Source organism: Dunckerocampus dactyliophorus, chromosome 8, assembly GCF_027744805.1.
Source record: "Dunckerocampus dactyliophorus isolate RoL2022-P2 chromosome 8, RoL_Ddac_1.1, whole genome shotgun sequence".
NCBI lineage: Eukaryota > Metazoa > Chordata > Actinopteri > Syngnathiformes > Syngnathidae > Dunckerocampus > Dunckerocampus dactyliophorus.
In genome coordinates, this window is record NC_072826.1 from 30,839,394 (window position 1) to 30,866,490 (window position 27,097).

Below are 27,097 nucleotides of genomic sequence, written 5' to 3' on the forward strand. Positions count from 1 at the left end.
GTGCGTGATGGGTAAAATTGAACTTTTTGGTTTGTGGCATAAGTAATGTGCACCATTATCTCATATTTTGAAACCTTATTTAACAACACAACATAAAGTTACTGGCGTGGACTGACTCTGTCCACCATTAGTTTAAATGTAAGCAACCTCGTCATTCTACCTCTACAACCAAATAACCATTTTTTATGTGTTTTTTAAAACTCACCATGGTTTATTCTGATGATGCTGCATCAAGTCGGTGTTTTTGAGAGCAACTGTGCCACTTGACCCTTGCCTCCCTTGTGTTACTCTCAAGTCAACCCTATGCATGACCAGAGAGGCCCCACTTTCATATTTTATGACCTGTAATCATGTATTTACAATGGCTGCAAATGGCCCACCTATGGAAGATCACCATATTTGACAGCTGGATCCTCCTTGGCAAGCATGCAAACAGAGTCCTGTGTGACACACATCTTGCACGTGTGTGTGTGTGCGACATACTGCACATAATATCTCGTATTCAGCCTGTCAGCTGTAGCCCCAGCATGTGGTAGAGCTCGTCAGCTGCAGGCCCGTGCGGATGACAGCTGTTTCTATGTGCCTTTCACTACGTTCATCCCCTTTTAAAACAATTAATCTGCCAACCCTACACGCTAATTTGCCGTGCTATGTGGAAATACGCTCGGGGACCTGGAAGTGTGATGATCTTGGCAACGCAGCCTCCTGGCATGACCTGTCTTGTATTCTCAACAGATTAAGACCCATTAACACTGGAGTTCAGGAGAGCGAAGGAGTGCTTTAATTTAGAGCAGCGTTCATGTCTTTTTGTCTAACAAGGAACACAGTTAATTGAAAACACATCCACATTATGTTCAATTTGCCTTTTCTTCCTCACCCGTCATGCTGGAGCTAAACTTCGCCATCTGCTGTTCGTAAGTGTGATTTTCAGCGTGACCTCACAGAGTCCCAACAATGGCTCGCCACAACATTTGCTAATGATGTGTCTGAGGGAAAGACAATAAAAGCTTGAAAAGAACAGGCCTTTTAATCATGTCATAAGCAGAACACGAGCGGCACAAAGGAGCGCTTTCAAGAGTGACGTCAAATGAGGTCATCATGTTGACCGTAGTGCCAGGCGAAAGACGGGGAGGATTGAGGCTATGCTAACGTCCGTGGAGAGTGGACAAGTGTTCCAGCACTCTCTCTCTCGCTACCTTTCTGTTGTTTCTATTCAGTTCTCGGGGGGAATTCAATCCATCACAGCTGGACTGTTCGGGTTGTTTTAGAAGACGTTTCACCTCTCATCCGAGCTCAATCCATGCTCAAAGACTAGGGTTAGGGTTAGGGTAGGGTTCGGTGGAAGTAGGATTAGGAGGAGGGTTCGGTTAGGGTTAAGGGTTAGGGTTAGGGTTTAGGGTCTGTGTGTCCCACCTGCCGGGATGAGAGGGGAAACGTCTTCTAAGACCACCTGAACAGTCCAGATGCGGTGGATTGAATGCCCCGAGGATACAATGACCAGGATGAATGAGAATATTCACAGGCTCTATGAAGTTAGTTATTTGTATACATGTTTACCTACCAGTCGTGTGCCATCAGCGCCAGCAAAGCCTTCTCTGCTGGCCTAAATACAAGCAGAAGCAATGACCTGCATTTCCAACTTCAATTCAACTCTGTGTTCCATAAAAGGGTATTAATGTATTCCCAACAGTTTATTATTATATCTTCATTTTGTAGCGTGTCTCTTAGCTGCACTGCTTTGTGTACATGTACAGTATGTGTATGGATTTTTTTGTCCAATCAGATTTCAGCCTCCACAGTTCGTGTTGCCATGTCAGTGTAATCAGAATCAGCAGTGCTGGCCCATGTCACTTAAACACTTGGCGCAATGGGGCTCTTTCTTATGGTTTCTTACAGTAATGCCAGCATTTTTCTGTCCAAAGCATACGCCTAACGTTCCGAGTTAATAGTGTGCGTGAACGCATCCTCAGATGAACAGCGCAGGGCTTAATTGAGCCTGGTCCGACACGAAAAAAGGTGACATACACGGACTTGTTCATGGTTCTGTGTGATTTATATGAACAAATGAGTTAGTTTATACTGTGTTTACTGTATATGTAGAAATAATATAGGGATGTCCGATAATGTATATTATGTTTGGATACTATATGTATATATACAGTATGTATGGATATTGATCTGCAATTCTCACACATCTGTCTCCTGATGTAATTGTCAGACGGCCTGAAAGCGCTGTTCTTCATGCCCCATGTGACTCTCGTGTGTGATCGACAGCGGCTCGTACACCATACTGTGTTTGGCTGTCACCCTGTGGCCTTTCACGCCTGTCTGTTCTTATCATGGCTAGCTAGTTTCAGTGGCTCTATCGCATCGTAATGGCTCTCTGATGACGAAACCAGCCCTCCAGAATTAGATCCAACTGGTTCTTGCAGTTGACTGCATTAGGCGCATTACACCCTTAAAAGACAAAGCATGTCATGCAATTGTCTCATGGCACGCTTTGTCGGAAAAGAAAATTCAATCGCGTGATACGTCCTTTTATACGTGTACAGTCAAGAAAAGAACCATCTAGCTGTGTAGATCACCATTTAACAAGTTTGGTTTCTTTTTTTATGTCTTCTGAACCCAATTTTGTTATCTTTCAAGACTTGAAGTCGTCTTGAGCTCTTATTGTATAATATTTCAGATTATTTGCAGTAATTACAGCGGGGGTGTTCAAAGTATGGATGCAGCCGCCGGCAGTTTTTCTATTGGCCCGCGACACATTCTGAACATAAAATGAACATGTTCATGTAAATAACATAAAATAATTTTTAAAAAGCATCAGCAACAATGGAAAAATCAGCAGTCATTTTACAAGAATAAAGTGAAAATATGAAGAGAAAAAAGAGAATACGGTTGTAATATGATGAGGGGAAAATAACGTCATTTTAGTAGCATAAAGTTGAAATATTGAAGAAAAAAGTTTTTTTTTCAAAAGTTGTAATATTATGAAAAACAAACAAAACTAGAAAAGCACTCGGAGAGCGCAGACCTGCGGCAAGCGCCATAGTTCCCCCCATATTGTGATTTACAGCTTAAATATTAGTCCTACATTTATTTTGTCTACATATTTAGATTCCTTGACCATGAAAACATAGCATTAGCAATAGGATTCATATTGATATCAATATTAGTTCAGTAGTTATTCACAAAAATCATATTTTCCGTAATGGCGGTTTTCTTCTGTATCTAGCGCCATAGCTTTTGAAGATACAACAAATCCGTTGGCACACTGCAGACTCTACAGTGTCTTGGCTATGTGTAATGGTGTTGCATGTTTATAGCTTCATTTGTTGTCGTCCTATGATTCTGATTGGAGTCTTCCAATTCCAAAGGTGTCCTTTTTTATCATATTCTGGATCATAGTATCTGGAACTATTCCATTATCTGGATCAGTCTTTGATATTTTGTAGAACCTGTTGGAAACGTGTCTTGTATATTTTTTTCCAAGCGCTCTGACCAATTTTTGTGGAGTTCTATGCACGAATGCCGAAAACGGTCCTATCTTGCAATGTTGAAGAATCCTTTTAAAAATACCTGGATCCAGATGGCGATCCGGATCACTCCCAAAATGTTATCAGTTCTTCAATATCCCATTTCTGACAATTCCTGAAAATTTCATCCGAATCCTTTCTGAACTTTTCAAGTTATTTTGAACACAAACAGCGCTTGGCGGAGGTAAAAACAAAAAAAACAACTAGGTTGTGGGAAAAGTTACATAATGTTACAAGAATAAAGTCAAAATATAAAGTCATAATTATGAGAAGAAAATTTACAAGAAGAAGAAAGAAGTTGCTATTTAAAAAAAAAGTCATAATTTAAAAAACAAACAAAACAATGAGTAAAGTTGTAATTTTTGGAAAAGTAGGTTGCAGAAAAAGTTAGACAATGTCACTAGAATAAAGAGAAAATATGAAGTCATAACTACGAGAAGGAAATTTACCAGAAGACATTTGAAATAGTTGGAATGTTAAAAAAAACAGCAGAAATGAAAAACAGCTGTGATTTTAGGAGAACAAAGTCCAAATATTAAGAGAAATAAAGTTATAAGGAAAAAATAATGTCATCTTAGTAGCACGAAATTCAAAATAGTAAAGAAAAAATGTGTTTGAAGTCGTGATATTACGAGAAACGAGCAAAACAAAACAAAGTTGTCAAAGATTACTTAAGAAGAAAGTTGAAATATTTGGAAAATGTAAAAAAAACAACAGGAAAAATGGGGGAAAAAAAGAGCAAAATTGATACTAAAAACTTCACCTAAATCACAAAGCAGAGATGTAGTTGTTTTTTTTTTGCAATATATATATATATAACTTCTTAGCATATCTACATGTGTTGGTTTACAAAATATCAACGTCCTTTTCATTTTTCAGTATGTGGCCCTCGCTGGAAAAAGTGTGGACACCCCAGAATTACAGTATATCATACAGTTTTAGTAGTATAGATATTATAGTATCCATAAAACAAAAATGAACATTGTCAATGTTGAAGATTGTCACACATCTTCTGGAAGACTGTTCCAGATTTTGGCAGCATAAAACTGAAACGTAGCCTCACCATGTTTAGTCCTGAGCCCGTGCCCCCCCAGGAGACCACTCCCTGAGCTTCTCACAGCCCAAGATGGTTTACGTGGCTCTGACATGTCAGATGTACAGTACTTTGCATGTTAGCTTCATTGGAGACTCTAAATTGGCCATAGGTATGAATGTGAGTGTGAATGGTTGTTTGTCTATATGTGCCCTGCCATTGGCCGGTCACCAGTCCAGGCTGTACCCCGCCTCTCGCCCGAAGTCGGCCGGGATAGGCTCCAGCATACTCGCGACCCTAGTGAGGATAAGCGGCATAGAAGATGGATGAATGGATGATTTCTTGCAGTATTTTATTTAAAATCCTAGAATCTCTTTGCTGCCCACTGCTGCCATGTTGTATACATTATGATGATGGTTATTTTCCGCAATGCATGATTGGAGCTGATTTACACACGCTGTTATAAACTGGACATTCTGAAGTGTTTAACTGCACGACTGATCCTCATTTGCACTGTGGAATGGCTTGCAAACAAAACAACTCATCTGCTCACTTAAATCAATGCAACATCACAAATATAAAGGATGTAGAGGTCACAGCGTCCTGGGCAGACGTTCAATAAAACAGCATCCCTTCGACTGCATGCAAACACTTAAGTGTTCTTGGGAATGCGGTCACACAAACAAACAACAGTTTCCATGTCGCCGCTCACAGATGTTCCATCGCTTTATTTTTCTTCAGCAACATTACCTTCATGTTCGCTGCCATGATTATTTGCGTCAGGCGTGCGGCGTGTCCATGACCTTTGTTTATTGCTCACAGCTGCTTGCTACACATGAAGACCTGGTAATAATGACTTGCAAGCACTTAGTTTTTACATCAAAGCCTTTGCAAATGTTTAACGCCCTTTCACTTTCTGCCAGGTCACTTCCACCGCCCCCGCTGACAGAAAGTGGGCCAATTATTTTTAACACGCCTGCAGTATGTAATGCAGTTCGTCGAGGATTTTGCAGGCCTTTTTTGAGACTGTCGCAGTTCGGGGTGTCACAAGGTCTCGTGTCGCAACAGATTAAAATGTGACAAGATTTCTCATTCAGGAAAAAAAAAAGTCTATAAATGAAATCAATTCATGAATCACACGACAAATGAAAATGAACCGGATCATTTTGCCCGGCTCCATATATTGCCATGTGCATGCGTGTTTTCCTCGTCTCTCGCCTCCAAAGGGGGCAGGAAGAGTGTTCATTCTGTGGTCTGTGCTGGGGGAGGCGGGGCCACGAGCATACACACAGCAGTGCAGCGAGGTAGCCTCGTGAGGAGCATCCATCCATGCCGCTTGTCCTCACCAGGGTCACGGGGGCATGCTGGAGCCTATCCCAGCTGACTTTGGCAGCCAATCACACTGTCAAAACCCGAGTTACCTAGGTGGTGCAAGACCACGCTTCTTCCATTTCAAGCAAGCGCGCCTCCCCACCTGGCTACTCCGTGTAAAGAGTTAAGCGTCCGCCCTCGAAGGGATGAGACTTGAAAGCAGCACAGCAAACTCACCCAGGTTTTCACTGCCTACTGTGAAGAGACGGCCCTATTTCATCCAGATCAAGCACGATGGCGTAACCTGGCGCTGGACCCCCTACTTTATAGCTGCTTTCCCCCAAATTGGTTTGTTGCTCTTCTTATGGACCTGGGATGAATTTACTCATCTATTAGCGATCAGAAGGACCTGTAAAACTTAATCATAATCAGGATAACCTACAACCAAAATTGCTTACTCTTTTAGCTCACCTCTGTCCTTTTAGATAGACTAAAAGGGTTTCATGAAACAGTGGGCAAGGGCAATAAGCAGTAAAAATAGGAATACAAAATGCATACTTTCGCAGCGTGAACCTGGGAGCAATGGGGATCAAGGGGTAAGTCCACTTTCCCTCATACCTCACCACTAAAAGTCACTCTGTATCCGATCTTCCCAATCTCCTGGTTGTATGGCCAACATGCGACCCACCAGGCCACCGTGCGGCCCCATCGTGAGGACCAATGCAAGGTAATTAAAAAGGATTTAGGAGGAAAAAAAGACGATTGCAAAGCCAAAATCGGTTAAAAAAACGTTAGCGTGTCCAGTCATATTTTTTCATTGAACTTTTCTTAAACTTAATGGTCTCGTGGGCCCAATCGTCTTGTGAGTTGGGTGTCTCATGGCTTAAATGCCCATTTTGCTGGCAGCTTTTCCACCAAATTTTGGAAGTTTTCATGTGTTGGTTGGTTGCAATAAAATTGCAGTAAGTTACGATTTTAGGGGAATTTGTTCAAGAATAAGTTATTCAGATGAATAAAGTATCTATCTATCTAGCGATCTAACTGCCCAATTACCTTTGAGTCCCTGAAAATATAAATTCTGTACTATACGTAGAGCGGGTGTCATGTTTTTGCAAACCCTCTCGAATTAAAGCTGAACCTTCACTCCAGACAGATATTGATTGTTTTCATAAAACATAAACATGTTCAAATACATCTGGACCTAACTGGGTATGGGTGAGTTTCTGCAAGAGAGCCTTGTGATTCTGCATCGCAAACACGCCTGACACGCGTTCTCCTGAGTGATGACTCTCACTGACATCATGTCAACGAGGCAGACACAGTATACATTGTGTCTTTGTGCCTCAGAGTAGCCGCCTTTTGTCACGTTGCTGCTGTCCGAGGGGCGCTAACGCCGAGGCTCTGCGGGGCATCTTTTCTCCTGGTTGCGTGAGGCGTCCGTCACCATCTGAGGTTCAATCTGTCAGGGTCACAGAGTCATGGCTGTGCGCTTGATTCGTGGAATGGAGGACCTGGTGGCATCAGGCAGCCAGCTCATATGGAGCATGGCGCATCAGACCTTGAGGAGGTGGCTGTTGCCATGTCGACGCTTCCTCGTAGCCTGGTTTAGGATTGAAAATTGCTACCAGGTATGGCAGCTCCTTGACTGATGTATTAACAACACATAGTAAATACGATATGTGTGTCGTATTTGCTTTGTGGCCTTCAGTCCGTATTTAACATGTTTGTTTATGTGCTGCTTCTTGATGAGTCACAGAGCTTGACTTTTAACGACACTCTCCAAGCACATATGGCACTCATCAGGACAGCCTGACCAAGCCGTTTGAACTCCATGTCTGACTAAAGAGAACTTTGAGCAGGGGTCCTCATAATTACTGGTTGGCCCCCCTTAGCAGCAACAACTGCAATCAAGCGTTTGTGATAACTTGCAATGAGTCTCTTCCAGCGCTGGGGAGGAATTTAGCACAATTGTTGTCATTCAGCCACATTGGAGGCTTTTCCTTTTTAAGGTCATGCCACAGCATCTCAATAGGATTCAGGTCAGGACTTGGACTAGACCACTCCAAAGTCTTCATCCATTCAGAGGTGGACTTGCTGGTGTGTTTTAGATCATTGTCCTGCTGCACAACCCAAGTTGCTTTCAGCTTGAGGTCACCAACATTCTCCTTCAGCACAATTCATGCTTCCATTGATCACAGCAAGTCTTCCAGGTCCTGAAGCAGCAAAACAGCCCCACACCATCACACTACCACCACCATATTTTACTGTTGATATGCAATTTTTTTTTCTGAAATGGAACTTTACTTTTACGCCAGATGTAATGGGACACCAACCTTCCAAAAAGTTCAACCTTTTTCTTGTCAGACCACAGAGTATTTTCCCAAAGGTCTTGGGGATCATCAGGATGTTTTCTGGCAAAACTCTGAACTCTGCCATGCAGGCCGTTTTTGCCCAGAGTCTTTCTTTTGGTGGAGTCATGAACACTGACCTTAACTGAGGCAAGTGAGGCCTGCAGTTCTTTGGATGTTGTTGTGGGGTCTTTTGTGACCTCTCGGGTGAGTCACCACTCTGGGGAAGGTTCACCACTATTCCATGTTTTGGCCATTTGTGGATAATGACTCTCACTGTGGATGGCTGGAGTCCCAAAGCCTTAGAAATGGCTTTATAACGTTTTTCACACTGATAGATCTTAATTATTTTCTTTCTCATTTGTTAATGAATTTATTTAGATCTCTGCATGATGTCTAGCTTTTGAGGATCTTTTAGTCTACTTCACTTGTCAAGCAAGTCCTGCGGTTCTTTGGATGTTGTTGTGGGGTCTTTTGTGACCTCTCGGATGAGTTTCCGCTGGGCTTTTGGGGTCCTTTTGGTTGGCCGGCCACTCTAGGGAAGGTTCACCACTGTTCCATGCTTTCTCCATTTGTGGATAATGGCAAGCATAATGGCAAGCTTTAGAAATGGCTTTATAACCTTTTCCACACTGATAGATCTCAATTACTTTCGTTCTCATTTGTTAATGAATGTATTTAGATCTCTGCATGATGTCTAGCTTCTGAGGATCTTTTAGTCTACTTCACTTGTCAGGCAAGTCCTACTTAAGTTTTTGAGAATAGGTGTTGCAGTAATCAGGCCTGGTTGTGACTGGAGAAATTGAACTCAGGTGTGATAAACCACAGTTATGTTTTAACGGGGGGAGTGGGGGCAATCACTTTTTCACACAGTGCCATGCAGGTTAGGATTTTTTTCTACCTTAAAAAGTTTCATTTAGAAACTGCGCCTCTGTTCACTTGTGTTGTCATTGAACTAATATTTAAATGTGTTGATGATCTGAAACATTAAAGTGTGACAAACATGCAAAAAAAAAGACATGTAAGGGGGGCAGACACTTTTTCCACAATCAATTTTGGACATATGGGTCATTATTTTACTTTAAAAAGAATACAAATCCCATAGTTTTTGCATGTATATGTTGTTTGTTGCGAGTGGTGACCCGTCCTTGAATGCACCAGGGTAACTTTGTCCCACGCAGCACTCTGAAAAACAAACTCCAGGCTCGTGCTGGTGGATGGTGGGTCTGCATTCATTTTGTGCTTTTAATTTGATGTTGTTAGTTTTACACATTACACATACTGTACATATTAGATCGCTATAATGTACCACCCCCCTCCGGTCTGCCGGAGATATGTGGGAACACGAGCTGATCCGTGGGTCAAAAAAGGTTGGGGGGGGGGGGCACTGCACTAGAGGACCTGTGTTTTCGAGCTCGAGGATAATCAACAACTATGTCGGTATTTGATTCATCGTTTTTTTTCATTTAAAAATGTAAATATCCTCTCATTTTAGTCTCACAAATGTGAATATTTTAAAAGTTATCTTTGTGTTTTAAGCATAACAAGATATTCACACACATCAGCTTTGACTTTGGAAAACAGTGATGGACATTTTTGGACCAAATCACTAACACTTACTCGATTAATTGAAAGAACAAGCTTCAGATTACCGGTCGGATGTGCCCTGAACACCTCCCCAGGGAGCCACCTCATCTGGCTCCTCTCAATGCGGAGGAGCAGCCGTTCTACTCTCGAGTTTCTCCCGGATGACAGCGCTTCTCTAAGGGAGAGCCCGGCCACCCTCCGGAGAAAACTCATTTCCGCCGCTTGTACCCGCGATCTTGTCCTTTTGGTCACTCCCCAAAGCTCATGGCCATAGGTGAGGGTAGGAACTGGGGCAAAACCTCACTCCCAACCCGAAAGGTGCAGTTAATCCACACTTTGAAGACACTGTGTCTTTCAACTGGCCTGGAAACGCCTCGGGATCTGGACGAAGCAGCCAAGCAGACCTCGGATAAGCGGAAGAAGATGGATGAATGGATGGAAGCTTCAGATAAATAGATGAAGAAAAAAAACGTTAGTTGCGGCCCTAATGTGTTTCCCAATCTTTATGGAGCCAAGGCACATATTTTACATGACAAAAATCTCACGGCACGCCACCAAGCGTGACTTATTTTGTTGCATGAATGGCAACAGGTGGACAAACAGGTTAACTGTGTGCCTTCTGCCATCTAGTGGAAGAGCATTTAGCTGTTCTGTCTGTCACTCCTTTGCTTGCATCGACAGATGAACTTTACTTGTAGTAAATGTTTATATTTTATTTGTTTACAATGTCATTATCGGACCAAAGAAATGAAGTTGGATACCTCTGTTTGTTTGTTTTTTAACCACATGCTCATGATCGTCAGTGGTGTCCCCCCGCTGTATACATAAGAATCAATATACAGTTACAGTATACAATATACAGTTCAGAGACATCTAGTTGGTATGCTGCAGGGCGGGTGCAGCTGACTTTGAGTAGGTCAGGTTTGAGGTCGTGTGAAAAGCAGCACAAGAGATTCCTGACCTGCGTGACACTTTGCTGTGCTGCCACAGCAGCTGAATACAGTCATTTCTTGCAGTAAAACATTCTTGTTTGTAGTAAAGGCAAACAAGATGAATACAGTAGCAGTTTTGTTGGAAAGGTGACCTGGTTCACGCTGCTTTCTGGCGGGTTTTTTTCTTCCAAAAAGCCACTTGGAGGTACCAGTGTGTACGTAGTTTGACACAAGGACACTACAGTGTGTACACAACAAAGGCGTACCTTGTCTCGCGTTGCACATCAGTTCTGCTGACTGCAACAGATCCGATGTTGAAAAGTCTTGAACAATAGAGAGTGTCGTCGTCTTATTAAAACTTTGGCAGAGGGATCGCTCTTCCCTTCACACACGTACTCACAACACATCATGCTCCATAGACATTCATCATAAACACATTATAAGGGGACTGTCTGTGTAACTCCACTAGTGCAACTGCTCAGCCAGATAATAAGGAAATGTAGCAAGAGGGATCAGCGTTGCCAAATTAGCGACATTGTCAGACCCCTTGAAAAAAGCAACAAAGAGACTTGGAGATTAAAATATGTGCGATGTCTCCTGGGATTTAACAAGTTTAGCGTGGCAAAGGTATACATACAGTACGTACAGTAACTGTGGATGTAGCTCACTGCCCCCCCTCACCTTGCAGGCACTACTCTACTCATGATTGGGCATGGGACACAGGCTCAGGCTTGATCACGCTGCAGTTGCCCGCCTTTGATGAGGGTGTGTAGTAGTGAGGGGCATCACGTATCGTTTCGACGCAGTGACACACTGTATTGACACTGTGTTGACACGGTGTTGCTGAATACTGACACTTGGTGGACTTAACAAATCCCTGCAGGAAACATAGTTGACAGACTCAACTGACACTGATTTGATGACCTATTGTATCCAATACCGTCATTTACGTATTTGCATTCACATTTTCTTGTTCCATATATGTAATTTAATTAAAAATCCTCTTTGATATTTGAGACACAGTTGATAAATTAAGTGAACATCTGTCATAATGTCAAAACCTCAGTGAAAGTGCTGTGAATGACAATGACAGTGGACTCATTGTTTAAAGATTTTTATTTAAAAAAAAATGAGTTTCTCCAGTGTTTTGTAATTCAGTCTATTTCGTTTCTTTCATGCAATTTCTCCTGCTTTGGAGAATGGCACAGAAGATGCTGGTGTGCATAGAAATTGGTTCGCTAATAAAAACAGATAAGGGAAAGTGGACTGCATACTCTTCCAATCATGAAGTGGGTAAAATGAGGAGATTGATATAAATACCTTATTGTCTGGCAGAAGGTCAAAATGATCCCACACGGCAGAAAATGTACGTTTTCCATGGAGGTCCTCCATCTTTGACCGCAATATTTGCCAAGCAATGAACGCGTCAATAACAGATGCGCTTCCTTATCAACACAGTTTGGCGCGCGACTGCCGTGTCGACACAGTTCCAGCATTGGTCACGTGACTATCTTAAAGCGGTACACGCACCGACACGGGGTTTGCCCTGGGAGCTCGGCGCACGCATCGGCGCATCTGTGTGGCTGGACCCATCACTAGTGTGTAGTCTTGATAATATCGATTATCGCCGATAATTTGTAGCACAGTTATCTACCAGCAAAACTGTGACAGTCCTTTTCATGACATTAGATTACCCTCACAGTGCATGAAGTCAGCCATGGCATGTCCGACACGACAGAGTGAAAATAAGTTCACCTCCCATTCCATGTGGAAGTGGTATGTGTTTAGCTTCTTTGTCCTTCTTCCCCACTCCGTTTTAAACCCTTTCCTAAGTTTATACTACAGTAAATAAATAGGAGGCTAACTACTCATCTTGCTAGCTTGCTAATAGTTACATTCATGGCCGTCTCTTGTGTCCCTGCAGTGATCCCGTAGCTTGCGCATTGCAGCTGAACAATGTGGTGTAGACAAAGAACAATAGGAGTGTAAAGGTGACTACAAGAGTGTTAGTTCATGTCTACAGGGCTCTAATAAGGGTAAAGATTGCATATAGAACGTCACAAACAGGTTTTCTATGCACTAAATATGAAAATGTTCCATTTATTAATATTGAATCCACCCCCAACCCCAACCCGCCACTGCCACAAATAGATTGGAGTTCTTACGGGTAGAAGAACCGCTTTAAGCAGCATATCTTTGCTTTGTAGGTTTCGGCACTTATTATTATTATTATATAACTCCAACCAAAGAGGATGATGTTGCACGGTGTGTCATTTGTCAGGGTGAAGTTCCCATGTGGAAATGTGCCGAGTGGCTCAACTTACCTATTCATTCACAACAAAGGCAAACATGACACTGCGGTGAATCACTGTTCATCCCCACAAAAGTGAAAGAACCATTTAGCCGCAGGCGGGTGGAAGCATGGCGTTTGGTTAGCTGGCCACAGGTGGGGGTGGAGGCTTGTTTTGCAATGAGGGCATCGCGTTGCAAAAGCTGTCATGGCTCATGTTTTCCTTCTTCCTTCAGATGACGGAGGGACGTCAGTGCCAGGTACACCTACTCGACGGCAGGAAGCTGGAGCTGCAGGTTCAGGTAGCACGCGACATATGATCTTGCATTCCTTTGAGGATGATAAAAATGTGTGGGCTTGCATATTGTATAAATTTAACTAACTTTTATCTTGTGTCTCATTTTATTTTATTTAAAGATATTGTGTGTTTATTCACGACAGTACTCAAACAGCCAGTTAAAGGTCTTTTTTTTAAACTGTGTTTTCAGCCCAAGCTTTTATCCCGAGACCTGTTAGACTTGGTGGCATCCCATTTTAACCTGAAGGAGAAGGAATATTTTGGACTTTGCTTCATTGATGACACGTAAGTCAATGCAACACACAATTTAGCACAAAAAAACCTTTCTTTTATTCATATTCAGTGCAAGTTATTGCAGCCGCTTGATTGCAGTTGTTGCTGCTAAGCGGGGCCCAACCAGTTATTAGCTTTAGGGGGGAATCACTTTTTCACACAGGGCCATGTAGCTTTGGATGTTTTTCTCCCTTAATAATAAAAAGTTTCATTTAAAAACTGCGTTTTGTGTTCAATTGTGTTTGTCTGAGACGTTTAAGTGTGACAAACACACAAAGAAAACAAGAAATCAGGATGGGGGCAAACACTTTTTCACACCACTGTATGCTGAAAAAAACCCGTTGGCTTCGATACACATTGGTCAGTTGCAGGTTTTCAGTTGCACCGGATAAAGGACTGATGACAAATTCTCTTCGTTCTCCATAGTGGTCAGAATAACTGGCTGCAGCTTGATCGAAAGGTCCTTGATCATGACTTCTCTAAGGCTTTAACTGCACTGGAACTCAAATTCTATGTGAGGTGAGTATGTTTAGTGCTGGGTGCTATAGAGTGAGTTGGCTGTTTGTGTGTGAATGTGACTATGGCTGATATGTATTTATTATTTAGCCTTTTTATATAGTATAGATATTATTCTATTAGTGTGTATCTGTTATTGACACACTGCGATTTCATTGTAATGTACACCTGTTGTGCAATGACAATCCATATTCTATTCTACTCTGTTCTATTACATTGCAGCTACATGTTTATACCAGCAGGTGGCACTCATGTAAACGCGTGGCCACTACACTGTACAGTATTTTCAATAAGTCCAATGGAGTTGGTGTAACAACAAATAACCTCCTCACAGATTTTACATCGAGAAGATCACCTTTTTAAAAGAGAACACAACTGTGGAGCTTTTCTTCCTGAATGCCAAATCCTTGATCTTTAACGTAAGTGTAACAGTTTTTTTAATACACAAGTGCATCTCAATAAATTAGAATATCGTGAAAAAGTTGCTTGATTTCAGGACTTCAACACTGAACATTTCAAAGATATTCAAATTTATCGAGATGAACCGCATACAACAACTAATATATCTATGGATAGTATGTATATAGAAAATGCGCACATTGCCTCATTTTGTAAAGATAAGTGTTTGTATTATGTAAATGAGTACTGTAAGCACGCCAATGTTTTTGTAAACGACTAAAATTACAAAATATTCTAGTGATTCTGTTAGTACTATTTAACCAGAGAATGGGAGTGTTGAGAAAAACGAGCAGTACATGAATGCAACAAACGGTCAAATTTTGTAATCCAGTTTTTTTTTCTCGCGGGGATAGCAGACTGGTCGCCATGGGAGATTGTTGAACCTGCTCGGACCGTACCACTCTAAGAAGGACGCCCAGTTTTCTTGATGGATTTCCAGTTAGACGCTCCAGGCACCAAAATTAGTTAGCTTTGTTAATAAACATCATGACACCGAGTTGAAGTACAGTCAATCTTTAGTGCTTGCCCTTCAAATAGTTTTTTTAGAACAGCGTTGCCCCCTTGATAGTGGATCAGTCCGTAACGGGAGGACAGAGGTACCGTCAAGTGTTTGGCTGAACTGCACTTCGTTGTCGTGTATAACACATCTTTTGTGATTAATCCCGAGTTGTTTTATTTCTTTTCAACAATAAAACAGGAGTCAATCGAAGTGGAGAGTGGACACGTTTTCAAGTTAGCTGCATTCGCTTTGCAGGTAAGCAAGACCCACTGCTTTCCACTTAAATGTTGTCAAAACTTAGCGGCATTTCAAACAACTCTCGGTTTAGGCTGAACTAGTGGGAGAGACCAATACAAAACTTTTTTGTGCTAATTTGACTACAAGGAAATTAGAATGTCTAACATAAACCTGGGGAGGGGAAGTACATCTTGTACATTCCCGTACCATGTATGCATTTGGCGAGCATGCTGAATATAAATGTGAGATATGGTTACAGTACAGCATCTCTTTAACAATTGCACATTTCAGGCCTGCATTTACTTAAAAAGAGTTATTCTTTTGTACTATACTCCGCAAATGTGGCTGCTGTAGCATAGTATAACCTCAATCAAATGTAAGTGTTATTAGTCCTGTGCTACTTGGTAAGTCAGTCAGCGAGTTTTGTTACAGTCCTGTTACTCACTTCAATGTTCACCTTTTTTCTAGGAGGCCAAGGGAGATTACACATGGTAAGAGCATTTTGTACAATTATGACAAATCCGTGAATACATGAGTTTCAGAATAATGGTAATTGCACACAGTGTAGTACAGCCACAGTCTGCCCGTAATCCATTGCATCCGCAATCAAACATGTTCGTGTTCGAGTTTGCAGATGTACCAAATGAAGGGTTCGATTAGACTGCATTTGAACAGATTTGGGGCATGTACGTATATGCTGTATATCCATATACATGCAGTGGTGTGTTTGCCTCCTTCCTGCCCCTTTTTTTGCATGTTTGTCACACTTGAATGTTTCAGATCATCAAAGAAATTTAAATATTAGTCAGTGACAACACAACAGAACACAAGATGCAATTTTATAAATGAAAATTTGGATTATTAAGGCAGGAAAAAAAATCCAAACCTACCCTGTGTGGAAAAAGTGATTGCCCACCTGTTAAAACATAGCATAACTAAAATTAATTGAGATCTATCAAGTCTGGCAAAGGTTATAAAGCCATTTGTAAAGCTTTGGGACTCCAGCAAACCACAGTGAGAGCCATTACCCACAAATGGACAAAACATGGAACATTGGTAAACCTTCCCAGGAGTGGTCGGCCAACCAAAATGACCCCAAGAGCGCAGCGACGACTCATCCGAGAGGTCGCAAAAGACCCCACAACAACATCCAAAGAACTGCAGGCCTCACTTGCCTCAGTTAAGGGCAGTGTTCATGACTCCACCACAAGAAAGACGCTGGGCAAAAACAGCCTGCATGGCAGAGTTCCAAGACCAAAACCACTGCTGAACAAAAACAACATGAAGGCTCGTCTCAATTTTGCCAGAAAACATCTTGATGATCCCCAAGACCTTTGGGGAAATACTCTTTTTGGAAGGTGTGCGTCCCATTACATCTCTCCAGCATCATACCAACAGTAAAATATGGTGGTGGTAGTGTGATGGTGTGGGGCTGTTTTGCTGCTTCAGGACCTGGAAGACTTGCTGTGATCAATGGAAGCATGAATTGTGCTGAAGGAGAATGTTGGTGACCTCAAGCTGAAAGCAACTTGGGTTCTGCAGCAGGACAATGATCTAAAACACACCAGCAAGTCCACCTCTGAATGGCTGAAGACTCTGGAGTGGTCTAGTCCAAGTCCTGACCTGAATCCTATTGAGATGCTGTGGCATGACCTTAAAAAGGAAAAGCCTCCAATGTGGCTGAATGACAACAATTGTGCTAAATTCCTCCCCAGCGCTGGAAGAGACTCATTGCAAGTTATCACAAACGCTTGATTGCAGTTGTTGCTGCTAAGGGGGGCCAACCACTTATTAGCTTTAGGGGGCCATCACTTTTTCACACATGGCTATGTAGCTTGTGATTTTTTTTCTCCCTTTTAATAATAAAAAGTTTCATTTAAAGTGCATTTTATGTTCAGTTGTGTTGTCATTGACTAATATTTACATTTGTTTGATGATCTGAAACGTTTAAGTGTGACAAACATGCAAAAAAATAAGAAATCAGGAAGGGGGCAAACACTTTTCCACACCACTGTACATGGCAGCTCGTCTGATATGTGGGTGTTCTATGATCTTCGTTCCTGCAACGCTGTGTCCATGATGAATTGAGTTGGGGATTGGAGGTGCTACATGTCAACAATCTGACATCAGACAATATATTCCAATGTATTGTGTAGGTAATGTTGTGCTCAGATGTCATCCAGGAGCAGGAAATCTCACTTTGTTTGCGTATGACTGCATATATTTACTGTAGATAATGTTCAACCAGCCTCGATCAGATTTGTATTTATTGCTAGGCGTCTTCCTTTCGTTAATGATTCTCGAATCGGCATCCACATGAATCTGAAACTTGTAAATGAAGGCAGAATTGTTGTTATGTTTAGACAATGACGACTTTGTTTGGACATACATTGGACTGTGTGCGACTCTTTTTGGAGACTGTGCCTGCATAATCTGTCCACCAGTGGAGATAAGATTAGTGGGCCTCAGAGGCTTGTCCTGCTGATAAGGTACGTTGTTTTATTTTGCCTGGCACTGGAATGAAGGGCATTCATTGGCTGTGGCTAGTAAACACTGCTCAGCATGAGTGTGTGGCTCAGCTGCAGAACAAGTGTCTTGCCGAAATGATGGCCTCTGTCCTTGCTGCTAACAAGTATAGTTGTGCTCTGTAGGAAATTAAGCATGTCTGAATGCACTTTGACCTCTTGTCCAACCCTTGTCTTTGTCCTCTTAGATGAAACTTGGCACCGTCTGTTTGTGCACAATAATGGCTTCATTATTCCAAAGCGGGACCGATCTGATACAATGTTCTTATTTTGGATCATACTTTTAATTATGACTGTGAACATTTGTGTTTGAATGTTTAGCTCATGGGCGCACAGGGACAGGCTGTACTTTGACCTTCCCGCAAAAATCAAAGCGTGAACAAATTAAGCTTTTCACTGGTGCATCCCCCCGCAGCCATGTGGCAGTATTTCTCCCCCTTTGTTTCTGCTCCTTTTCGTGAAGAGGCTCAGTAAATCCCCTCATAAAGCCTAAAGTGTAAATGTGCCTCCTCTACACTGTATCAGCAAAGGGCCCTTTAGCAGTGAGATTAGCTGGAGTCCTCCTCTTCTGACAGTCAGCTGCCTTAAGAGGGATGAGCCTGGTCTGCTGTCCAATAGTAGACGTGATTTGAGTTGGAGCATCGTGGGCCAACCCCCCACTGACTGTGGAATGAATGCGCTACCAGGTTTATTGTATTTGAATTCCTTTTGGTACATTAGCATGGAAACATGATAGACTACACAGTGCTGTTATGCTTACAACCGTTAGTCAGCTTTTAGTTATGTAAGTATTCATTTGAAAGTGCCTCAATTGTTTTGTCTTGCAGCTGTAAGTAGCTTAAAAAGAGCAGTTCAGACAGTCTGGAAATTAGCAGTGCCGTGCATTCACATTTTTTTTTTTTAATTAATTGTACTCACTCTACCTGGAAAGGGCATTTTAATGAATGTCCTTGGTCACATGCATACAGTGGTGTTTGCCGCCTTCCTGAGTTCTTATTTTTTTCCATGTTTGTCACACTTAAATGTTTCAGATCATCAAACTAATAGAAATATTAGTCAATGCAATAATAATACATAATAAGGTAATAAGTCCAGTCCAGTCCAGTCCTTCCACAACAGGAGTTATGTGTGGTATCGGATGATATCGGAACCGGAAATTGAGAGTTGGACAGTATCGGTTATCGGCAAAAAAGCCAATATTGGCCATCCCATCATATTTTTGATATCGGTGAAATAACAACTGTTAGATTACAATAGATGACTTTGCTTCCTTATCTTAAAATTAGCATCATAACTCATCTTCTGTTGTTCGCTAAGTTGCCCAGCCGGTGTTCACACATGTGGTTCAGTAATCTGGGATGCACCAAATGTAAAAAAAAAAACAAAAAACGGTGTGGACAAAAAGCTATTGTTGTGATCATGCTTAATTGTACTTGTGAGTGTTCCCTGTTATTGGTTCATTCACAGAAATATGTTCCCTCATTGTGCCTCCTCCACAGTCACCACATCTGAGTGGTTTGGAAGAGCTGACACAGGAGTATTTATCTCCAGCACGCTGGGTAGGCTGCTCTGGGCTGGGCTGTACCGGGCGTAGGAATTGGCCCCACGCTTCAGGCTGTGGGGAGATAACAGACGTAGTAATGAATTCCAGATTGCTGACAGGGCAGTGTGGCTGCGGAGTAGATCACACCGACAACGGCGGGCCCCAACTCCTCGTAAAATGTATGCCATCAAACACGCAGCATAGTGCCGTGGCAGCAAAACCCAGTCGACCTGGGAGAGGTAGCAACAGGGAGCGGGGAACGCCCCTGCCCTTGCTAAAGCTCCCCCCTTGTTTTTTGATTAGTAAGCTGCTTCACATAACTGAATCATTATAGATCGGACATACACGGACAGTCGCTGTTAAATTCTATTATTTTTTTGACTGACGATTAGAAAAGACAATTTAAGGTCAAATGGCTTTTGGTCTCAAAACCTAATCCTTTTAATTTTCATGTTATAGGATTAGTTGGTTTCATTTTCAAATAGTGTGCCGAGCGACTGCTTTTGGACAGTCCTCGGGACTTCAACGTAACCTTTCAACAAAGGCAACCGAGTCTGCCAGGAGTTTTGAATAGCTTTTGTTTAGGTCCCCAGTGGACTGGCCTGCCAAGCCAGCTCTCTTTTTGTTCAGAGCTGTGTGCACTACCTCCGACACGATGTTAGTGAGTCAGACCTAGGGGCACGCCACCATTTGTGTGCACGGATAACGCGGCCAGTCCGTGTGAGACTTGAAGCCACTGACGTTTGATGTGAGAGATTGAGGGTAAATCTCTCATGGTTCAATCTTTAACTACCCAGTCAAGGTAAATCAATACGCTGTTGTTTTCATACAGTATTTTGAAGCATCTTGTCTGTTTTGAAGTGGCTTTATTATGGATATATTATGTCTTCCTAAGTTCTCTCAATGTTCTTTATGACTTAAAGGCCCTCAGCAGGCTTTGATATATTAAGTTTGGCAGGACATCAGTGAAGTTAAAGTTTACTCTTGGCACACACTGCTTACGAGACTTTGTACTGAAGATTAAAAAAATGAAAACACTTTTCTTACAGTGTGCACCTTTTCAAAAAGTTCTTCATAATTGCTATGACTATCATCAACCCCCACACATAGATTGAATGCAGCCGGAAGCACAAATGTGGCAAGATTGGCTAGGAAAGGGAATAACAGAATGTCTGAAATGTTAGAGTTTCATGTACAGCACGTACAGCTTGTAATTATTCTCTAATAATATGTTTGTCATCATCTTAAGTGCAAATGTGGGGCCTTGTGTCTCCCCTATGCTCCAAAGGCTAAATGAGGATCTTGATTCCTTTTTCAGAGTACAGTCGTCCCTCGCCACTTTGCGCTTTCCAATTTCTCGGCTTCACTCTGTCACATTTTTTCAAAACTATATTTATTAATAAATCATGCTGTTTTTATGCTACTGAGCCTGAATCAATCACAATGGACCAGGAGCCGCTGGAAGCCCGGTCCCAAACCCTGCTAAAATAGACAAGGAGCTGCGACACAGACTGAGCAAGGCAAGTGTCGCTTTTGGCGACGGTGGAAAAATAAGCATGTCTCCATCGGGGTGAAGTGCAAAGTCTGCAGAGTCGGTGGTTTTATCAAGCATGGACCATATACAGGGCATAGGTTAAATCACAAATGAGGAAATTCTGTGTCATGCAAACCTGCCAGGCTTGGCTGACGTTCTAATACGGAAAAACCTCAGATGGCTCGCTCATGTGCACAGAATGGAGAAAAGCCAGCTTCCAAGGCGCAACTGCTCTACTCCCAGCTCTGTGAGGGAATTGGTAACGAAGTAAGGCCGCGAACAAGATTCAAATATGTGGCAAAATGAAACATGAAATGGAAAGACATTGACCAGAATGCCTGGCAGCCATCAGCTGAGAGCAGAGTCTTGTGGAGAATTGCTGTCAAACAGATGCTGAAGTCATAGGACAGTCTTAGTCGAATTGACTGATTGCAAGAGAGATTAGTCAAAACTAGGGATGCTCTGATCTGGTTTTGACGCTGCTGATACCAATCATGTAGATTAATTGTAAATTTTTAAACGTACTATTGGCTATATCAGCTGTCACCAGTGTTTTTTCTTGTGAGAGCTACTTTTACAAAATAAAAATGGCCAAGAGCCACTCATTTTTGTAACATTTATTTTCATAGCTTATTTCAGCCCAAGCAAAACGAATATGCTTGTTTTACCAGAACATGAACAAAATGCTGCTATCCACAGCTCACATTTTGTATTTCACAATGCATTCCTTTCAAGTGTTCTCACATTAAGAACTGAAAACATGAATGAAAAGCAGGCTTGCAGGCACCTCATGTGTTCATGGGGGGCTCACATTGGTGACTCCCTGGGCTATATGATATGAAAGGGGAACCTGTGAGGGTTTGTATGACAGTTGTCTGGATCCCAGTATGCAGAGGCGTACACGAGTTATGAGAGAAAGAGTCTTTAATACTGGTGTAAACAGCTCAGGAACAAAAAACTACGATGCCACGGAAAAGAAAAGGGCATCGCGGAAAAATGGAATAAGATATACTGTAACTGAAAAATATACCAAAGCTGGTCAGGCGGAGCTACCACAAAGCCGTGAGGAAAAACCAGGCGGGACTGGATGGCCGACGGCAGCAGCACGGATCTTGGCTTGGAGGTTCTGCCACGAGGAATCACCGAGTGCCATCCAGTCGCCACAGGTGAGCTTAAAAAAGGAGTGACCGACAATGAGGCACAGCTGTGCCTGTTCTGTAGCTCCGCCCAACTAGAGATCACCTGGGTCTGTGTGATGACACAAAAGCAGAAAATGAACAAGGGAAAGGAAATAAGCCACAAATAATAACCTGTACCCAAAATGTAAAACTAGTGTCTACGCCAGGCGTGACAGTATTCCCCCCCCTCATTCAATGGACGCCCCCTGGTGGACCACCTGGTTTGTCTGGGAACCTACGGTAAAAATCAGAAATGAGGTTATTGTCGAGAATAAGCGGCCGGGATATCCATGAACGGTCTTCGGGACCATAACCCTCCCAGTCCACCAGAAACTGCACACCCCTGCCTCGTCTCCTGGCGTCCAGGATCTCCTTGACGGTGTAGGCAAGATGACCATCCACAAGCCGGGGAGGTGGGGGGGTCGCCAATGGGGGGCTCAGAGTACTGGAGACCACTGGCTTCAGACGGGAAACATGGTGGACCGGATGAATCTTGAGAGAAGGGGGAAGTTTTAGGCGAGCCGTCACCGGATTGATCATCCGCTCTACCTCATAGGGACCAATAAATCTGGGCGCTAGCTTCTTAGTCTCTCCTGCCAGGGAGACATCCCGAGATGACAGCCATACCTTCTGGCCGGGCTTGTAGGCGGGGGCTGGTTTGCGGTGGCGGTTGGCGAGCCTCTGATTACGCTTGGCCGTATGGGATAGAGCGGCCCTGGTACTGCGCCAGACGCGATGGGCACGGCGAAGGAATGCGGCCAGCGAGGGTACAGTGCAATCGGCCTCTTGGGAGGGAAAAATGGGGGGCTGAAAGCCGTGCACCACATGAAAGGGGGAAAGGCCTGTCGCAGAACAAATGAGGGTGTTGTGGGCGTACTCTACCCATGGGAGATACGTGGACCACGAAGAAGGACACTGCTGGCACACACACCTCAGTGCTGCCCCCAAGTCCTGGTTGGCGCGCTCCGATTGTCCGTTGGATTGGGGATGGTAGCCAGATGATAAACTTGCAGATGCACCCAGAGACTTGCAAAAGGCTTTCCATGTGGCAGAGGAAAATTGAGGGCCCCTGTCCGACACCACGTCCTGAGGGATGCCGTGAAGGCGCACCACATGCTGAATGAGTAACTTGGCTGTCTCTATGGAGGAAGGGAGCTTGCGGAGGGGTATGAAGTGTGTGAACTTGGAAAATCTATCCACAATAGTGAGTATAACAGTGAATCCTCTTGAGGAGGGCAGACCGGTGACAAAATCCAAAGAGATGTGAGACCAAGGGCGAGACGGGATAGGGAGGGGGTGGAGCAGTCCTGCTGGCGCCTGATGGGACGACTTGCCTCGTGCACAGTTGTAGCAAGCCGCCACAAAGCTCTTGGTGTCCGCATGAAGGGTTGGCCACCAAAAACGTTGAGCGACAAGAAACGCCGTACGTCGGGCCCCTGGGTGACAAGCGATCTTAGAGCAATGAGCCCAGACCAGGACCTCTGAGCGAAGGGGTCTTGGGACAAAGAGGCGGCCAGGCGGACAACCACTTTGAGGAGGAGAATCCTTGGAGGCTTCTGCCACCCGTCTCTCGATCTCCCACCGCAGGGCCCCCAGAATCCGAGACTGGGGGAGGATAGTCTCTGACTTCGGCTCTTCCACTGCCGGGGAATACATCCTGGATAATGCATCAGGTTTTCCATTGAGGGAACCAGGGCGGAACGTGATGCAAAAATCAAACCTCGTGAGGAAGAGGGCCCACCGCGCTTGGCGAGGGTTAAGGCGCTGGGCAGAACGGATGTAGGAGAGGTTACGATGGTCCGTGTAAATCACAAAGGGGTGAGCCGCCCCCTCCAGCCAATGTCTCCACTCTTGGAGAGCGAGTATGACTGCCAGAAGTTCTCGGTTGCCAATGTCATAATTCCTCTCTGCTGGTGAGAGGCGTCGAGAGAAAAAGGCACAGGGGTGCAGTTTCTGATCCGCTGTGGACCGCTGGGAGAGCACGGCCCCGACTCCGGTGTCAGATGCATCTACCTCAACAAAAAAGGGGAGAGTAGGGTTAGGATGAACAAGCACCGGAGCGGAAATAAAAAAATGTTTAAGGCGCCGAAAGGCTCGGTCTGCCTCCAGCGACCAACAAAAGGGAACTTTAGATGATGTGAGCTTATTCAGAGGTTCCGCCACCTTGCTGAAATCCCGTATAAAACGCCGGTAAAAATTGGCAAAACCCAGGAACCTCTGCAACAGCTTCCTTGATGTAGGAATGGGCCAGAGGGCCACAGCCTGGATCTTGGCTGGGTCAGGTCTGAGTTGCCCTTTTTCCACAATGAAACCCAAAAACGACACCGAAGACATGTGAAAAGTACACTTCTGGGGTTTAACGTACAACTTATTCTCTAGCAGTCTTTGAAGGACTATACTGACGTGCTGCCTGTGTTGTTGCGTGGAACGAGAAAAAATAAGGATGTCGTCTAAATAAACAAACACGAACCGGCCGATCATATCACGAAGAACGTCATTGATCAGACACTGAAACACCGCAGGAGCATTAGTGAGACCGAAGGGCATGACGCAATACTCAAAATGCCCTAACGGTGTGTTGAAGGCAGTCTTCCATTCATCCCCTCTCCGTACCCGCACCAAATGATAGGCGTTGCGTAGGTCGAGCTTAGTAAATATGACCGCGTCATGAAGCGGCGTAAAAGCGGAATCGATGAGGGGCAGAGGATATTTATTACGGACCGTAATTTTATTGAGGGCGCGGAAATCTATACACGGACGTAGAGTACCGTCTTTCTTTTTAACGAAGAAGAACCCAGCTGCAAGCGGAGAGGAAGAAGGACGGATATGACCCGCAGCCAGGGAGGATGAGATATATTCCTCCAGTGCATGTTGTTCAGGTTGTGAAATATTGTACAAATGGGAGGAGGGGAGAGGAGATCCCGGCAACAAATCAATGGCGCAGTCGTATGGACGATGGGGGGGAAGAGAAAATGCTTTGATCTTGCAAAAAACCTCACTAATATGATGGTATTCTCTGGGTACAGATGACATATCGGGAGGAGTACAGGTGGGAGGTTTAACAGCACTGACAGGGGAAGAGGCAGCCCGGAGACAATGACTATGACAAAAGGTGGACCAATTAGAAATTTTAAGAATAGACCAATCTATAGTAGGATTATGCCGCTGCAGCCAGGGCAACCCAAGCACCAACGGGGCTGAACGAGACGGAATAACAAAAAACTTAATTACCTCGTGGTGGTTACCCGCAAGCAGCAACGAGACCGCGTGTGTCTGGTGGGAAATACTCGCCAGGTGGCGCCCATCAAGAGAACGGACATTCTTAACATTATCCATCTTAGAAACTGGAATATTCATAGAATTAATCAGTCCACAATCAATAAAATTTTCATCAGCCCCCGAGTCAATAAGTGCCCGTACAGGACACGTTCCCCCCGGCCAAGAAAGAGTACCTTCTATTTGGAGACGTCCCACCATGGATGACGAAGCTGAGGCCTGAGTGAGAGGGAGGGGTCCTCCTCCCCTAGGCGTATCCCCAGTGGACGACGAACGACGTCTTGTGGGCCGGGCTGGGCAGGTTGCGATGTTGTGGCCCGCCTCCCCGCAGTAGAGGCATAGGTGCAACCTTCGGCGACGGCTCCTCTCCGCCGCCGACAGACGACTACCTCCGAGTTGCATGGGCACCACCCCCTCGGCGTCTTCTAGTGGCGTTCCGGCGCTGGAGGGTGGAAGCAGCGGGTTCGAACGAAGACCAAGCTGTGGAGCCGAATCAAGCCGGGGTGGTGGAAGAGGCTCCGCCTTCCGCTGTGCGCTGCGCTCCCGCAGGCGGTTGTCGAGGCGGATGGAGAGTGAGATGAGATCCTCCAAGGAGCGGGTCTCATCCCGAGCGGCCAATTCATCCTGGAGGCAAGCGTTGAGACTGGCCAGGTAGACACACCGCAGAGCCTTCTCATTCCAGCCGCTTTCTGCTGCCAAGATCCGGAAGGAGATTGAGTGATCCGCCACGGACGCGGCGCCTTGACGTATGGTAAGGAGGCGGCCGCCAGCCTCGCGTTCCCTTACGGGGTGATCAAACACACTCCGGAATTCTGCCGTGAAGAGAGGTAAGCTGGAGCCCAGTTCCGGTTTGCTTTCGCACATCGCCATGGCCCAACTGGCGGCACGACCGGAGAGCAAGCTGAGCATATATGCCACTTTAGAGGAGTCCGTGGCGTACGTGTGGGGCTGTTGGGCGAAGATCAAGGAGCACTGGTGTATGAAGAGCTGACACTGGCCAAAGTCGCCGCCATACCTTGCTGGGTGTGGAATGCTGGGCTCACGGAAAGCGAAATGGGAGGATACAGCAAGTGTATCGCTTGCTGCTGCGGGCTGCGTTGGTTCAGCAGCCGCTGTCTGCGGGGCTCCCGTGATACTTGCGTGCAGCTCGCGCACCAGCGTGGTCAAGTCACTCAACGTTTGCTCGTGGGCACTAATGCGCTGGCCATGAGCCCGAAGAGCCATCTGGACCTGACTCTCCTCTGCGGGATCCATACTTATTGACTCGGTGATTCTGTGAGGGTTTGTATGACAGTTGTCTGGATCCCAGTATGCAGAGGCGTACACGAGTTATGAGAGAAAGAGTCTTTAATACTGGTGTAAACAGCTCAGGAACAAAAAACTACGATGCCACGGAAAAGAAAAGGGCATCGCGGAAAAATGGAATAAGATATACTGTAACTGAAAAATATACCAAAGCTGGTCAGGCGGAGCTACCACAAAGCCGTGAGGAAAAACCAGGGGGGACTGGATGGCCAACGGCAGCAGCACGGATCTTGGCTTGGAGGTTCTGCCACGAGGAATCACCGAGTGCCATCCAGTCGCCACAGGTGAGCTTAAAAAAGGAGTGACCGACAATGAGGCACAGCTGTGCCTGTTCTGTAGCTCCGCCCAACTAGAGATCACCTGGGTCTGTGTGATGACACAAAAGCAGAAAATGAACAAGGGAAAGGAAATAAGCCA

General features: G+C 44.4%; 1 protein-coding gene across 4 annotated transcripts in view; it reads left to right on the top strand.

Annotated features, from left to right (window-relative positions):
* Positions 1 to 27,097, top strand: part of frmd4ba (FERM domain containing 4Ba) — a 67,237-nt gene that overhangs the window by 16,341 nt on the left and 23,799 nt on the right. Inside the window, exons 1-7 of one of the 4 annotated variants that reach the window (XM_054783563.1) lie at positions 7,304 to 7,508; positions 13,274 to 13,339; positions 13,526 to 13,620; positions 14,035 to 14,127; positions 14,459 to 14,543; positions 15,281 to 15,337; positions 15,788 to 15,810. In XM_054783563.1, the coding sequence (XP_054639538.1) occupies positions 7,359 to 7,508; positions 13,274 to 13,339; positions 13,526 to 13,620; positions 14,035 to 14,127; positions 14,459 to 14,543; positions 15,281 to 15,337; positions 15,788 to 15,810 (569 nt within the window). In that variant the 5' untranslated portion in view covers positions 7,304 to 7,358. The other 3 variants (XM_054783564.1, XM_054783565.1, XM_054783566.1) reach the window with 3 other exon arrangements.